The sequence below is a fragment of the Cryptosporidium sp. chipmunk genotype I genome, assembly GCF_004936735.1.
Source record: "Cryptosporidium sp. chipmunk genotype I strain 37763 chromosome Unknown contig_26, whole genome shotgun sequence".
Classification (NCBI taxonomy): Eukaryota; Apicomplexa; class Conoidasida; order Eucoccidiorida; family Cryptosporidiidae; genus Cryptosporidium; species Cryptosporidium sp. chipmunk genotype I.
The window spans coordinates 196,550-211,155 of record NW_027125588.1 but is presented as its reverse complement, the minus strand read 5'-3'; the positions used below and the strand labels follow the sequence as shown (position 1 = coordinate 211,155).

At 29.4% G+C, this 14,606-nt stretch overlaps 12 protein-coding genes across 12 annotated transcripts; 5 read left to right on the top strand and 7 right to left on the bottom strand.

The window, feature by feature from the left end:
* Positions 1-221: 221 nt before the first annotated feature.
* On the bottom strand, positions 222-530 carry ELE39_002335 (uncharacterized protein; the record flags this gene model as incomplete). The annotated part of the gene is made up of 1 exon (XM_067345185.1): positions 222-530. One exon carries the CDS (start codon positions 528-530, stop codon positions 222-224), a length of 309 nt encoding a protein of 102 aa, XP_067201953.1.
* A 270-nt stretch (positions 531-800) lies between these two features.
* Positions 801-1,655, top strand: ELE39_002334 (uncharacterized protein; the record flags this gene model as incomplete). Its single annotated transcript, XM_067345184.1, has 1 exon — positions 801-1,655. One exon carries the CDS (start codon positions 801-803, stop codon positions 1,653-1,655), a length of 855 nt encoding a protein of 284 aa, XP_067201952.1.
* Positions 1,656-1,765: 110 nt separating this feature from the next.
* ELE39_002607 (signal recognition particle SPR19) lies at positions 1,766-2,278 on the bottom strand (the record flags this gene model as incomplete). The annotated part of the gene is made up of 1 exon (XM_067345457.1): positions 1,766-2,278. The coding sequence occupies one exon, from the start codon at positions 2,276-2,278 to the stop codon at positions 1,766-1,768; it is 513 nt and encodes a 170-aa protein (XP_067202225.1).
* A 45-nt stretch (positions 2,279-2,323) lies between these two features.
* On the bottom strand, positions 2,324-2,662 carry ELE39_002606 (uncharacterized protein; the record flags this gene model as incomplete). Its single annotated transcript, XM_067345456.1, has 1 exon — positions 2,324-2,662. The coding sequence occupies one exon, from the start codon at positions 2,660-2,662 to the stop codon at positions 2,324-2,326; it is 339 nt and encodes a 112-aa protein (XP_067202224.1).
* A 195-nt stretch (positions 2,663-2,857) lies between these two features.
* ELE39_002605 (anaphase-promoting complex) lies at positions 2,858-3,732 on the bottom strand (the record flags this gene model as incomplete). The annotated part of the gene is made up of 6 exons (XM_067345455.1): positions 2,858-2,927; positions 2,970-3,020; positions 3,067-3,113; positions 3,158-3,218; positions 3,264-3,565; positions 3,607-3,732. 6 exons carry the CDS (start codon positions 3,730-3,732, stop codon positions 2,858-2,860), a joined length of 657 nt encoding a protein of 218 aa, XP_067202223.1.
* Positions 3,733-3,923: 191 nt separating this feature from the next.
* On the top strand, positions 3,924-5,639 carry ELE39_002604 (CBS domain multi-pass transmembrane; the record flags this gene model as incomplete). Its single annotated transcript, XM_067345454.1, has 1 exon — positions 3,924-5,639. The coding sequence occupies one exon, from the start codon at positions 3,924-3,926 to the stop codon at positions 5,637-5,639; it is 1,716 nt and encodes a 571-aa protein (XP_067202222.1).
* Positions 5,640-5,672: 33 nt separating this feature from the next.
* On the bottom strand, positions 5,673-7,148 carry ELE39_002603 (uncharacterized protein; the record flags this gene model as incomplete). The annotated part of the gene is made up of 1 exon (XM_067345453.1): positions 5,673-7,148. One exon carries the CDS (start codon positions 7,146-7,148, stop codon positions 5,673-5,675), a length of 1,476 nt encoding a protein of 491 aa, XP_067202221.1.
* Positions 7,149-7,300: 152 nt separating this feature from the next.
* Positions 7,301-8,138, top strand: ELE39_002602 (MAK16; the record flags this gene model as incomplete). Its single annotated transcript, XM_067345452.1, has 2 exons — positions 7,301-7,362; positions 7,424-8,138. The coding sequence occupies 2 exons, from the start codon at positions 7,301-7,303 to the stop codon at positions 8,136-8,138; spliced, it is 777 nt and encodes a 258-aa protein (XP_067202220.1).
* Positions 8,139-8,189: 51 nt separating this feature from the next.
* On the bottom strand, positions 8,190-8,864 carry ELE39_002601 (uncharacterized protein; the record flags this gene model as incomplete). The annotated part of the gene is made up of 1 exon (XM_067345451.1): positions 8,190-8,864. The coding sequence occupies one exon, from the start codon at positions 8,862-8,864 to the stop codon at positions 8,190-8,192; it is 675 nt and encodes a 224-aa protein (XP_067202219.1).
* Positions 8,865-8,987: 123 nt separating this feature from the next.
* Positions 8,988-9,752, bottom strand: ELE39_002600 (acetyltransferase; the record flags this gene model as incomplete). The annotated part of the gene is made up of 1 exon (XM_067345450.1): positions 8,988-9,752. One exon carries the CDS (start codon positions 9,750-9,752, stop codon positions 8,988-8,990), a length of 765 nt encoding a protein of 254 aa, XP_067202218.1.
* Positions 9,753-9,851: 99 nt separating this feature from the next.
* On the top strand, positions 9,852-12,731 carry ELE39_002599 (uncharacterized protein; the record flags this gene model as incomplete). Its single annotated transcript, XM_067345449.1, has 1 exon — positions 9,852-12,731. One exon carries the CDS (start codon positions 9,852-9,854, stop codon positions 12,729-12,731), a length of 2,880 nt encoding a protein of 959 aa, XP_067202217.1.
* Positions 12,732-12,790: 59 nt separating this feature from the next.
* On the top strand, positions 12,791-14,542 carry ELE39_002598 (SF II RNA helicase; the record flags this gene model as incomplete). Its single annotated transcript, XM_067345448.1, has 1 exon — positions 12,791-14,542. One exon carries the CDS (start codon positions 12,791-12,793, stop codon positions 14,540-14,542), a length of 1,752 nt encoding a protein of 583 aa, XP_067202216.1.
* Between the last annotated feature and the right edge of the window lie 64 nt (positions 14,543-14,606).

Below are 14,606 nucleotides of genomic sequence, written 5' to 3'. Positions count from 1 at the left end.
TAATTTAAACAAGTAAATTTAATATAATGGAATAACTGTATGCTGATTTTACAAAAATAGTTATTGAGCAGCATTTGAATAATACACAGTTTATCTACAAATACATAATTGGCATTACTTCCATTCAAGAAATCAGAAACAGCAATTGCAATCAAATGGGCAGTCAGACGTGCCTCCTCCATTACCTGTTAAGAGTTAATTGTCCAGAGCATTATATAGTTTTACTTACCTAGATTAATATCTTCTAATCTATAAACTGGTAGCCCATCGCTCAGATACCTTACGGGTTTAATATGGCCATTCTTAATATCTAAGCTTTTATTTGAATTCTCTCTAATTACACCATTTTTTTTTGTTCGTTTGTTCAATTTGTTCTTTAGCTTTCGTGCTCCTGAATTAACCTTGAGAGCTGCTTTTTTGCCGACGATTGTTTCAAATATTTTGTTTATTTCCCCAGCAGCCTCTGTCACCATATTTTTGTTGTGGCTACCGCCGCTTGGGTGTAAGTTCTTTTTTCGTTGAGAATCCATTTCAAACTGATTAACTTTGTAAAGTAATCCGTCACATTCGGGCCACGATATTTGTGATATTTTTTAATTCTAATTAATCACTGTTAAATTATTACTTAAACAATTATATCGATGATAAAATATCATTCGCTTTGCGATTTCAATTAATTTTAATGATTAAAATTACTCTGTATATGACGAAAGCGCGGCCTCTTTTTAGTCTTTTTTGACTTGACTTTATTTTCGAAATAATTATAGATATAGCTTCTATATATATTGATTAAATTTAAAATGACCTTAGAAAAATATATTCGAGTTGATGATGAATCCAACTATTTAAATTCCAAAAATGAATCTATAGATGAAGAAATTTTTTTGTCAGCACCTGAAAACCTATCTACGGGGAAAAAAGCTAAAATAACTGATTCAGACTCTAGTGATAACGAATCTGATATAAATGGAGAATTTGAATTTAACGACCCTAATGAAAATGACTACCACAGTATAAAGAACATTTTGTTAATGTCGCAATATTCTCGAATTAAGGGCATTCAATTTCATGAATTCGTCGATCTAATTTGTAACCAAGGGAACATTGGAACTACCGTTTCTATCTCTGGCAGTATCATTGCATTTTCTACAATTTTGAACTTCCGCCAGTATAAATACGTTTTAAACAAAATTGTTGATTATTTAAGTGGAGCTATTTCAAAAAGCCAAAACGAAGAATTTAAAAATCTTTTTAATTCTGTAATCTATGAAAAAAATGTTGGATTGATGGTTAACGAAAGATTTGCAAATACTCCTCTTGAAATAGTGCCTGTTCTTTGTAATTGCTTAAAGGATGACATAAAGTGGACAATAGATAACTTGTATACTGATATTCCAAATAACGAAAGAGAATACTACCGATGGGATTACATAATTTTACTTACTACTAGGTATATTTCACCTGATGGCAATACTATTATATATCAAAAATATGAAGAAGAAAAGCTTGTTATTAATTCTTTACATACCGTTATTTGGCAAGGAAACAAAAAAAAACTCTGTGGAACAGGCAAAAAAGATGAGACAGAACTAATGAACCAACAATTTTTGCTCTCAATCATAAGCTATGATCAATTTCAAAAAAACTACAATTAAAATGTCATCTCCTCTACACTTTTGAATTATTTTTAGCTATATAATTCTTCTTGCTTCCAAATGAAAATTGTTTATATTTAAAATCTTCTTATCTACTAAAATTTCTTGACTTATTTCTTTTTTTTTGAACTACTCTTTCCATTGTTGTAATGCATATTTGCACTGTTATAAGTTGCAGAGTTTGTCGTTTCTTTAATTTTGCTATCATTTTCAGTCTGGAATTCATCAGTATTTACTTGATTATTTCTTGAATTAACATTATCCATAATAGAAGATTTAGTATGTCTATTTTTTAATTTGGGTATCATTATACCGATTTGGTCAAGCAAAACTTTTTTTGTTAAAACTCTATCATTAAAGGCTTTCCCATTATCATCAAAAAGCTGAAATCTAACTCTTCCAAGAGTTCGGTGATCTCTTGGATATCGTTTGCTTTCAAGCTTACAAGGTATTCCTAATTGAATACATACTTCTGCTATTTCTGCAACTGTTGGATCTTCTACGCAGTGAATTAGAGAGGACAATCTACCACCAGACTTTGTATTATTACTATTTAGATATGAAGGATAAATAACTTTCCACTTAGAAGTATCTTGATCTCCTGCTTTTCGTTCCTTGCCCATTTTATTAATAAATTAACAATAATTTAATAATGCGCGTATAATGATTCACTCTATTATTTCGATTAAACTTTTTGGCAATATGCTTTTCAATATTTGTTTCCTAAAATTTTCCTCAAATATACATTTTAAACATGAATATCTTGAATAATACTTCAGGATATATATACTCAAAATCAACCCATAAAAAACCATTCCATATTCATATGCATCCCATATTAGTACCATAATCCATGAAATTGAATATATTATTATTTTTATTCCAATTGCTGTATACTTTACAAGTGAATTCGGTTCATTATACTCCTTAAATTTACCACCTTTATAGTACTGGTAATTGCTTTGCTGGAAGCACGCCACCAAAAAGTCTATTATTTTCATCACCATTTTGAGCTACAGAATGAAAACCTATTATTTAATATTTAATTATAGATCTAAATGTTTTAGAATGACATGCAAAATAACACTGGATCCCTAATTTTCTACCTATTTTAATGTGGAAGATTATATGGTTGGGTTACGTGTCAATTACGAATTAATTTTAATAAAATTTCATTTTTAAATTTTACATTTTTTTGAGTTTTATCTTAAAATTTGATACATCTTTGTATCAACTGTTGTTCCCATTTTTATTGGTTGTGAAATTGGGACTCTGAAAAATTTAGTCGATTTTTAAGTCAAATTTTAAACTTACTTCCCTACAACGTTGCAGTTGACTTCTCTTGGCCCCCAAACTCTTATTTGTCTAATAAAGCATATTAATGAATCCAAATAAATATAATTTACATTACCTGACATGTGTATCTCTTCCAGTTTGATGATTTGCAAGTATTGCTATCTAAACTGAATAAGTAAGTTTTTATTGTTTGGCGTGTTTCTTACCTGAATGCAAAATGCAGAAATGTAATTCTGAGAATCACACATTGTTTTGATTTGTATTGGCCTTGAAATAACAATTAATTGCTCGAATTATTTATTAATTACTTACATTGCATCTTTAAAAAAATTATCCGCGATTTCTTTTGGAGAAAGAGAAATTCTCACCCATCCATCTGGCTCTGTAAGTTGCATTTCTTTTATTTCCTCCAAATCACTTTCTTGATTGCCAGATCTAATAGAAATGATTTGAGGAGTATAACTTTCATCTATTTTGTATGCAAGGTAAAGGTCAATTACGGAGATTTTTGTTTTTTTAGGAAATCTCAAAGTAATTGTGTGTGGGCTTTGGCCGTCACTCTGCCAAAATGTACTCGAATTATTATCCCTCAATTGCTGTATTCCATTCCCTGGCTGAAATGTGTTTTATTTTTTCAAGTATAAGTAAAACATACTTTTGCAGAAGAAAGAGACCAAGACGCCAAATCTCCTATTTCAATTAAGTTCGGCAACAAATCATCACAAGCTTGGTTTGGAAGACCAGGCATTCCAATATTTGACTCTAACAATGTAAGATCCATTGATTATACAGTTGAAAAAAAAATCTTTAATAAATTTAAAAGTTGTGGCGCCTTGAATGTTTTATAAAATAATTGTCATGAAAATAACTGGAATAAATTATATCAAATAGGAGAAAGTTTTACAAACCGAAACAAGTAGAACAAAAGATTTGAAAGTTAAAACTATTGAAGTATTTTTTCATCTCATTTGGATGGTGAGGTGTTCTAAATTAAGTTGCCAGCATTTATCTACTAAATTTATTTGCTTAATTTATCTGATAATCATAGGATTAACTGATCATTGTATTTTGTGTGATGCTCTAAAAATTAGCAATTCGACTGGCAATGAATTAGTATCTGATGCAGGTGAAAGCAAATATAAGACGGGTTCAATCGAATTTTATTTTTGTATTTTGTTTAGTGTAGCACTGATTTTTTTTGGAGGAATTTTATCAGGTTTAACAACGGGTTTAATGTCATTAGACAGTGTTCAATTACGCGTACTAATTGAAGCAGGGAATGAACACGAAAAAAAATGGGCAAGTATTGCTCTCGATCTTATAAAAAGACACCATCTGCTATTAGTTACTTTATTACTTGCAAACTCTATATGTATGGAAACGCTACCACTATTTCTTGACAGAATAATCCCAAGCTGGGTTGCGGTAATTTCATCAGTCACTGCAATCTTAATTTTTGGTGAAATACTACCTCAAGCAATTTGTACAGGTAAACACCAACTTAGAATAGCAGCAAGTTGTGCAACCTTTGTCAGGTGCCTCATAATTTGTTTATTTATATTTTCATGGCCAATTAGTAAACTCCTGGATTATTTCATTGGAGAAAATGGTAAGACAAATAATTTCTATGCAAGGGGCCAACTGAAAGCATTAATAGCGTTACATAGAAGAACTGGAGAATTTGATAACACTCCTATATCACTACTTTCAGTTGTACCAAACATTATGGAGGGACAAGTTGGAAAAAAAATTTATATTGAAGAGGTTCAAGTAAACGATTCTGGAAAAAGCCAAAATTCTAGTATGAAAGGAAAAATTCAAAGTTTTGAAGAAATGCGTTTAAACCCTTCATTTCTTCAAACATTATTAAAAGGCAATGAAAGATTTACTATTGATTTGCAAAAACAAAAAGCAAGTAAAAATCCACTTAACTCTAAAATGATTGAAAATAATGGATTGGCAAATGATGAAGTTACGATTATTCAAGGCGTACTAGATATGGCAAATAAGAGTCTCCTTGAGCTTTCAGTACCTTTGGACAAAGTATATATGTTACATATAGACTCAAAATTAGATCACTTACTTTTGGAAGATATATTAAGAGTAGGGCATTCCAGGATTCCCATATATTCAGGGAATAGACACAATATTAAAGGATTACTTTTAGTTAAGTCATTAATTACCATTGATCCAGACGATTCAATAACAATAAAATCACTATTTGACTCTAAAGCCTGTAATAGATATATTGTAGAACCGATTTTTACTTCCCCAGATACGAACCCTTATGACGCTCTAAACATGTTTCAACAAGGTCGTTGCCATGTTGCGATTCTTACAAATTATGTTGATGAGTATACATATTCAACCAAGACAAACACACCATTACCAGACAACTGTGAAATAATTGGGATTGCAACTCTCGAAGATATCATTGAAGAAATAATACAAGAGGAAATTATTGACGAATTTGATAAAAACCAACGTAATTCTGGCATAAAAAATAATCTAACATTTATTAATGAAAAAAATTCCATTAGAAGGAGCTCATCTTTTTTTAAGTTTGACAAATCAATACATGATTACTTGAATTATGGGTTCAAAATGTCAAAAAAAAATTATAATTTCTATAAAGAACATTTCGTTTCGGCACCTGAATTATGGAATCCTATATATTTTAGTAAATAAACTCGAATTAAAATATATTATTTAGAAAAGTAATTATTTATAATCAATCCATTCTAATTTATCAAGAATATTATTATTATAAAAATCCAAGTTAGAAACAGATAGTAGTTCTTCCGGAACAAACCCTTTTATACAACTATTATTAATCATGTTTTTCGTTGAATTACTCTCTGTTGTTCTTAAAATATCAAAATCCAACTCTGCTAGTTTTTCCGTTAATAAATTGAGTTTGAGTTCAAATAAATTAAATAAAAGTGGTGAGGTATGTAATAAAGGCCGTATATCAATTATCAGAATGGATAATTTGTCTTTGCAGTTTGATATATATATATCAAATGCAATACACATGGTATTGAAAATATCAAATACTTCTAAAATCAATTCTTTTTTCGAATAAAGAAAAAATTCTTTGATGCAAGATTTAATTCTAGTTCTCAATTTGAAGTTTTCAGATAATTCTTTAAAATAGTAAGATATATGTCTTTGGCTTACACCTAAAATTTTATATTCAGAACATGGGTTGCACCCTCCAATAAATACTCTAAATTCAAACATTTCGTTTAATGCTGGGATATACTCTCTTAAAAGCAATACATTACCTATCTCTCTTTCCTTCGCTCTATCTATGTCCTCAGAAATTTTTGTTGATGCTTTTAAAAGAATTAATAAATCTTCTAAAGTCTTACAATAAATGCTGCGATTTGGATTTATCCAGGTTGCGTCTGTAGGAGTTGACCATGTAAATTTCGGAACAAAACCCATACTAAAAAACTCCAAATTTTCACTTATTGATTTATTAATATCTTCTAGGCATTTCTTTGAACTTTCTGATAAAAATTCGTAATTTATGTCAAGATCATCAGATTCAAAATATTCAAGTATTAATGTGTCTGGAATGCTGAATAAAATCCCATGAATTGTAAGTCTAGATTTGTAATTACCAAGCCTTTTATACCACTTTGATGTTCCTTCGTCACATAGTTTGCCTTTGCCCCAAAATTTATCATCAGCCCCCCAAATAATGAATATAAAATCCATTAACGAGTCTAAGTTTGGCGTGATTACATTTTCAAAAGCTTTATTTGAATTTACATATTCAGCATTCTTCTCGAAAATTGAAAGAGGGTCAGTAACCTCAATGTTATTTTCAACTATCAACTCCTCAATTAAAAAATGTTCATTTTTTTCATTATGGCTATATTTAACCTCTATTGGAAATAGTTGAATTATTTTATTATTTACATCAATCTTTAATTTCAATAATAGAACCATGTTTTTTTTTAATGAAAATATTGAGTGATAGGTTATCGCGTGCTTTTCATCTATATTTATTCGTTCATAATTAATAATTCCGTATAATTCCTTTGGAACATATTTGTTGTCTAACTTGTAGGTATCGTTTAAAAAAAATTCAAATTTATAATTGTTAGCTAGCACATATTTGATAAATAACCGTGTTTTTTTGAGAGAAAAACTATGTTCATTATGATCGGAGGCATATAAATGCATTATCAATTAGTTATGAAGTTCGCCAGTGTAATCATAAAACTTTTTAATATTAATAAATTACAATTTATCCAAATCTACTAGATGAATTTCTAGCGCGCAGTATTTTTAGTCAAATTGTACCTTTTGAAAAATAAAATTAAGTTGTTCAAAAAATGAACGATCCGGAATTAATATGGAATAGTATTAGCAATAATTTTTGCTCATTTAAAGTAAAGTAAGTTTCATTATAATTAAATAACCGATAAGCTTCTTTCTTACTTCGTTTAATTTATTAGATGCGACAAAACCACTTTTTGCAGAAATGAATTTAATGTTACAGGGTTGTGTAATCGTACATCATGCCCCTTATCAAATTTATTATATGCAACAGTTATTGAGCACGAAGGGGACTGCTACTTATATATGAAAACTGCTGAGAGAGCTCATACTCCTAGATATCTTTGGGAAAAAATTAAACTAAGTAACAACTTTTTGGTTGCAATCTCCCAAATAAATGATAGCTTGAAGAATGTTTATCCTGAGCATCAAATACTAAAGTGTAAGCATAGGTTAACTAGAATTAGACAAAGTCTTATTCGTGCAAGAAAGATTGCATTAATGGTAAAACCCAAACTTGTTCCAATTAAGAAAAAAACGGAAAGAAGAGAGGAATCAAGAGAGCATAAAGCACTTAATGCGGCGAAGATTGAAAATGAAATTGAGAATGAGTTATTACTTAGGCTTAAGGAAGGATTATACCACGGAATATACAACTATTCAACTAATAAATTTGAGAGAACGTTCGAACATTTTGAGAATGTTACTCAGAATGAAGAAAGTAGTGAAGTTTCACTTGAAGATGACCTAGTCGAATATATCGAGGATGTAGATGATGACTCAGAGGATGAGCTTGACTCGATACACAAACATGAGCTGAGAAAAATTCTTTCAAAAAAGAAAAAGATTAACCTTGAATATGAAATAGAGGAAGAAAGTAAAATTACTAGGTAGTTTAAATACTTAATAGATTAATATCTAACTATTATTAAGCTTTCTATGTTCCTACGGCTGTGATTCGGAGCTGGATGAATATATTGATGTATTATAAACCCACGATTTTGGGCAATTCATTAGAATATCCTCAAAGTCTAGAGGGGACATAGGGAATGGGCCACCTGTATAAGTGTACATACTTCCATCAATCACATCTTTGATCTGGATGTAGCAAGGCGACAAAACTACCATTCCGGAAACTTGATTTGAACCTATATGTCCTTCTCTGAACCATACTTCAGTTCCATTTCTTCCTTGAACAATCCCTGTAACTTGGCTCTTTAATGCTCTTTCTACAGCAATACGGAGATTCTGAACAGGAAAAAGTACATCCCAATTCGTATATCCATCGGTCAAATCAGTAATGCACTCTTCTAAAATTTTATGTTGAGTTGAATTCAGCCAATTTGATGCCCTGAAAACGGTCAAAAGTGCTAACAAGTCATAGTCAACTTGCCTCGATGCAACAGGATTTTTTTTCCATGAATAATAAATTCGTTTAACCGTATCAAAAAAACTAAATACATCTATTACTTCACTTATTGTATCGAGTGATGACTTACTATTAAATATAATAAACTGAGTAAGTTCCATCAAATCAGGAGTACAATACGTGTATTCTGAGAAGTTTTTTAGTTTAAACTGGCTGTGAGTCTTACATATTTCAAAAGAATTTTGCACCATCAAGTAAAGCCAAGTGATAATTTAAAAATATCAACAAAATATAAACGAAAACAAATTTAAACTAAAAAATATATATACATAGCGCCTTAAGTGGTAAATTCACATGCGTAACAATTGGGATTATTAGGATGTATTAGCAGATAAAATGATGTAAGGCTCAAGTTCTGGAGATATTTCGTCAATATAAAAACCACATTTTTTAGTATAAAATTTAATTGCATTAACATTTTTTCTTAGTACTGTGCACATTATTTTGTTAACCTGAACTCCTTTACATATGAAACGGAGTAAATCAATAAGTAGTTTCCCATATCCTTTTCCTTTAACCAAAGACTGCAACTCATACATATATCCTACTATATGCTTGTTACTTAGGTCAAATTCATCCTCTAACTCGAAGCGGAAACTCAAAAACGATAGAATATTAATATCTGTAGATAAATTATTGTGGAAGCTTATTTCTGAGCATTGATTAGTATTCATTGTAGCATTAGTAGTGTTATCTATATTTTTCTCATAAATAATTATATAGTTAGACAAATAATGATTTAATTCATTCATTTTCAAATTATCATCCCATCCTCGACTCCAAATGTCGCCCCATGGATTTTCATCATAAAGAATTTTCATATTATCCCTTGTAATTTTTAATATTTTTTCCATATGAACACCGGACAAATCATTGCTTCTTGCAATGTGAATATTTGATCTATCCGATATTTTTGTCAACTCTGTCTTAAAGTAAATTAAATTGTTTTCTGGGATAAATTTCAAAAAGAAATCTTTAGATTTTAGAATTTTTTTAATTAAACATTTGTATTTCTCTTTTCTATTTACAGTTATTGATTTTTTTCCTAAAATCTTTCGGTTCTTAATTACTTGAGTCATAATTAATTCAATGCGGCAGTACAAAATTATATTTTTTTTTTCTGCATGAGAAAAAAAATATATATAAATTAACTTGTATAGTTGAAAGTTTTGAAATATATGAATCCAAATAAAAAAAGCGAATCAAAAAGAAAGAGAAGGTATAAGAGAGCTTTGTTAGGGTATGAAATTAATTCCGATAAAGTTAACTCTGACGAATATATTCATAAGATTCTAGACGAACTTTCAAGAAAAATTCCTGAAATAACATTTGATTTGACAAAAATTTATAATGGAGTAAATAGTAAAGAATATGGATTTTTTAATAAGATTCTAGTACATTTGGATGAGCTATTGGGAATATTTAACTCACCAATAATATTCACTGAAGAAACAAATTACTTTGCAGCATTTAATAAAATGGAGAAAGTGTTTGAAAGTGTGATTATTTGGCTTTCCGTAAACAATTCAAAAATTTTAATTACAATCATATACTCGATCCCATTGATAATTAACATTTTAATTAAGTTAAAGCATCAATGCATTAATATTCAAGGCAAAAAAAGACTATGTATAGAGTATTCACAGTTGAATATTATCGTCCAAAAATTTATGAAAAAAGCTATTCAAATTTTCAGTTGTTTGAGCGTATCAACTGAAGCTAGAGTTCGGGTTGCATGTGTTTATTGCACTACACTAATCGCTAAACTAGAAGAGTTTGAAATGTCAATTATTGAAGATGCTCTTTCAACACCAATTTCCCCTGTTAATTACATTGATTCTAAGACAAAAGATTACCTTTTGATGCAAGGTGACACCACTAGTCCAGAATTATTTGTTGCATCTATATCCAAATTCTATGAAGCAAATTTAAAACAATCTTTTACTCATTCATTTTCTGTCCTGAATTATGGCAGAATATCTAACAATTGTGGATCAAATAACGATTTATTTGACAAAGGTTGGCTGTCTAGACGGTTAGATGATGAGTCCCCTGCAGTGAGGTTTGAGATTTTTATGTTGATTTATGAGTTATTAAAAACTGGTAAAATAAACAATTCTGAGTTTTTAAAATCAATAACTGAAATAGCATACGACTGCTTTTTAGATGAAAATATCGCAATTCAATCACTGGTTTCAGAAATTATTACTATTCTATCTGAAGTTTCTCCAATTTCAATAAATAATGTTAATAAGGTATTGCCTATAATTAATGACAGCAATATATATACAAGGTACAATATTTTGAAAGTAATCTCTAATTCATATTTTGAAGATGTAGAAGCTCTTCACATAGCATTAACTGCTGTACTTGATTCGCCACTACTACATTTTGACGAAAAACTTGTATTTAATGTTTTTTCATCAACAGCAATAAAAAATTCAACTTTCGCTCCCGAAATTATACCCATTTTATTTGAACAGTATTATATTAAGGAAGAAGAGATTTATCATGCATCAATATCAATTTTTTTATTTTGGGCAATTTGGAAAACTCCTTCTATAGTAAAAAAAATTAATTTTGATTTATTATTGCTTTATCCAGAAGCAAAATTTAATTTTTCATCGAATATACCAGATCTCAGAATTAGAGTTTCTAATGAGAACGCAAGTTCATTTGATTTTGAAGTTAAACCACAACTCTATAATTCCAATGTTTTGAATTATTCATTAGGTCTTTATCCTATGAAGTTGAAAAATAAACATATGAATACAAATTCATTTAAAAAGGGATTATTTGTATCGATTGGAAACGCTTACTCAGATGACTTTTTGAATAGTAGCACAACCATGGAGATGTGTCTTAGTGGGAACTCTCCAATCGAAAGTTTATTTGAATTTTCATTAAGTTACTTCACTTCTATTTCATATGTTACCATGAAAAGAAAGAGTTTTTTTAATCAATTAGAAACACTAAATTCATACTTGAAAACCAAAAAAGATAGCCCACGTATTAATACTTTGTTTAATATCTCAAGTATCTTGTTTCTACTAAGAGGTAAATTCTTTATTAATACAAATTTAATGAAAAGTGACGTTAATTTTGGTGCTAAACCGAAAGAATTCGGAATTTTAAATTCGTCAATATCTCACTCACTATGGCCAGTTAATAGTAAATTTAACAGTGAATTGTGCAGAATATTTGATAGCAAAGTGTTAAAATGTTCATCTTTTATCATTTCTACACCCGATATTTGTGGATCAATATCATTTTCATACTTTTTTGAAAATTATATTCCAAAAAAAAAAAAGCATGAAAAACTGTGCCTATTATTGGGGAACTTAAGTGATGAGTTGACTGAATTCAGAAGCTTATTTTGTCAATGTATCATTTGTAAATTTAACACCTATTATCAGGAAAGCCATCCTGAATACTTAGATGGTTCCTCAAAAGTTGTTTTTTCAAAGATAAAAGATATAATTCTCAAAAAAACTAAGATAAAGTTCTATTCATTTCCATTCAAAGTTCTACAAAAAATTCCGGTGGGCATTAGCTTTGATGTTAATTCGTCAATAAATAATGAAGAAAAATCAATTGATCAAAGTATAAATCTCTTTATTCAAACACCGCAAGCCCTCAAGTTTAAAAACCCAAAGGTAGATCAATTTTTTGCAAATAATAACAGGAGACTTTTAATTAATGGTTCACATAACGTTTTGAATGAAGTGGATTCAATAAACTTCGAAAGCTACAATACAGCTAATGTGTATTGCCAAATAAACAGTTCAGCACCATTTACTGTAATACATTCTAGAAGAGATGACCCAATTATAAATAGTACCATTCCATTGAAAGTCTGCAATAGACAGTCTTACGTTTTTCCAATTGCTAAAGATATGTTAAGAATGTCAATCACTGATTTAATACAAATTAAATTTGAATATCCTATTGCTTCCCCTGTAACTATGAACGCTGTAGTGGTTAATAAGAAGAGCTGTTTGGCGTCACCAATCTCAAATGTTCATTCAATAATTATTCATCCTAATATTATGGCATAACTCCAATACTCATTTATTTGCTATTTTGGCGCAATGCATATTTACTTATATTTGCTTATATGCTTCCAAACAATTTTGACAAAAATGAGCTTCTTGATGATATCAGGCTTAAAGTAAATCATAATATAAGGTTTTCTGACTTTCCTCTTCATAGTTGTTTAATCGACGCGCTATTATCCAATGGTTTTATTTTTCCATCACCAGTGCAATATCATATTTTAAGTCAAGGAACTATTGAAGAAAACTTAGTGCTCCAGGCAAAGTCTGGAACTGGAAAAACTATTGCATTTGTTATATTTATTTTAAATAAGTTATTGGACAGTCTAGATAACGATTTAAAACAATTAAATCTTTGTTTCGAATTAAAATCTCTTTTGATTGCTCCAACGAGAGAAATTTGCATTCAAATAAACAAAACAATTTCAACATTTTTAAATTCAATTAAAGATATTTACTTTATACACAATATTTGTTGTATTGGAGGAAGTCCTATTTCTGAAGATTTTGAAAAGTTTCATCTCAATATTCCTACAATATTGATATCTACGCCGGGTAGATTTATCCAATTAATGAACTATGGATCAAATAATCTTTTTTCTTTTAATAAACTGAGGGAGTCACTGTTTTTTTTACTTTTTGATGAAGCTGATCGCCTTCTCGAAGATTGCTTTATTGAACAGTCAAAGTATTTATTAGAACTATGTTTGGGTTCATCAACTACACAATTTATTGCATGTTCAGCGACATTCCCTATTGATAAGTTACAACTACTGAAAAGAATATTATATAAAATTAACATAAATGTGAGTGATGAAAAACTATTTAAATTGAGACAAATTCAATTGTGTTCATCATTAGTAACAAAAGATGCAAAAGTTGATCATCTTGAAGTATTAAATCATGTTCAAGATATAAGAAACACAGATGGTATGTATCTTAAATCAAGATTTTCAGCACCAAATACTCTTGAGAGCCCGGTACTAAAAAATATGAATTTTTTCCTTTATGATTTTTTTTTAAACAAAATATTTCAGCTAAATACATTAAGTGAAAACAATTACCATCAATGGGCATATATAATAAATTCTATTGTTGATATTTTGATCAGAGTTCCATTTAGGCAATCACTCATTTTTACTAATAATAGCTCGGTTGGATATAAAATTATGTCTGCTTTAAAGTCATTAAATGTTCCAGCCTTATATACTAGCGGAAAAAGATCGCAAATTGAAAGAGAGGAAATAATTACTTCATTACACGAAAATAAGTGTAGAGTTGTAGTTTGCTCCGATTTACTTGCACGTGGAATTGACATAAAAATGATTGATCTTGTTATTAATGTTGATGTACCTATTGATAGAGAGACTTTTTTGCATCGTGCAGGTAGATCTGGAAGATTTGGGCAGAAAGGCATTGTAATTTGTATACCTTCTCATAAGCGAGATTACGATTCATTTCTGTATTTTTTTAATCAATTAGGAATAAAATTCTTAAATTTCTCTGATTACTTTAAACATACAGAAAAAAACTGGATATCATTCCCTACCGTATGCGATGAAAATTCAAACTTAAATTTAGTCAACGATTCTTCCCACCCTCAATCAAAGCCGAGCCCATCTGGAAAAGTTTTCACTAGCCTTGAAGATTCAGATTACAAATTTTTAGACGAAAAAAGTGGTAATATCGATTCTTCTTCAACCATTGACAAGATTTTTCTAAATTATGAAGAGAATATCAGCAACTTAAAAATAACTACTATAGATAGAAATATCTTGAATTTTTGGAGACGCTATATAGGAATTACAACTTAGGGTTTGATATTATAAAAATATAATGAAATAGAACGATAAAATAAATTGGTTGGTTTCAGAATAT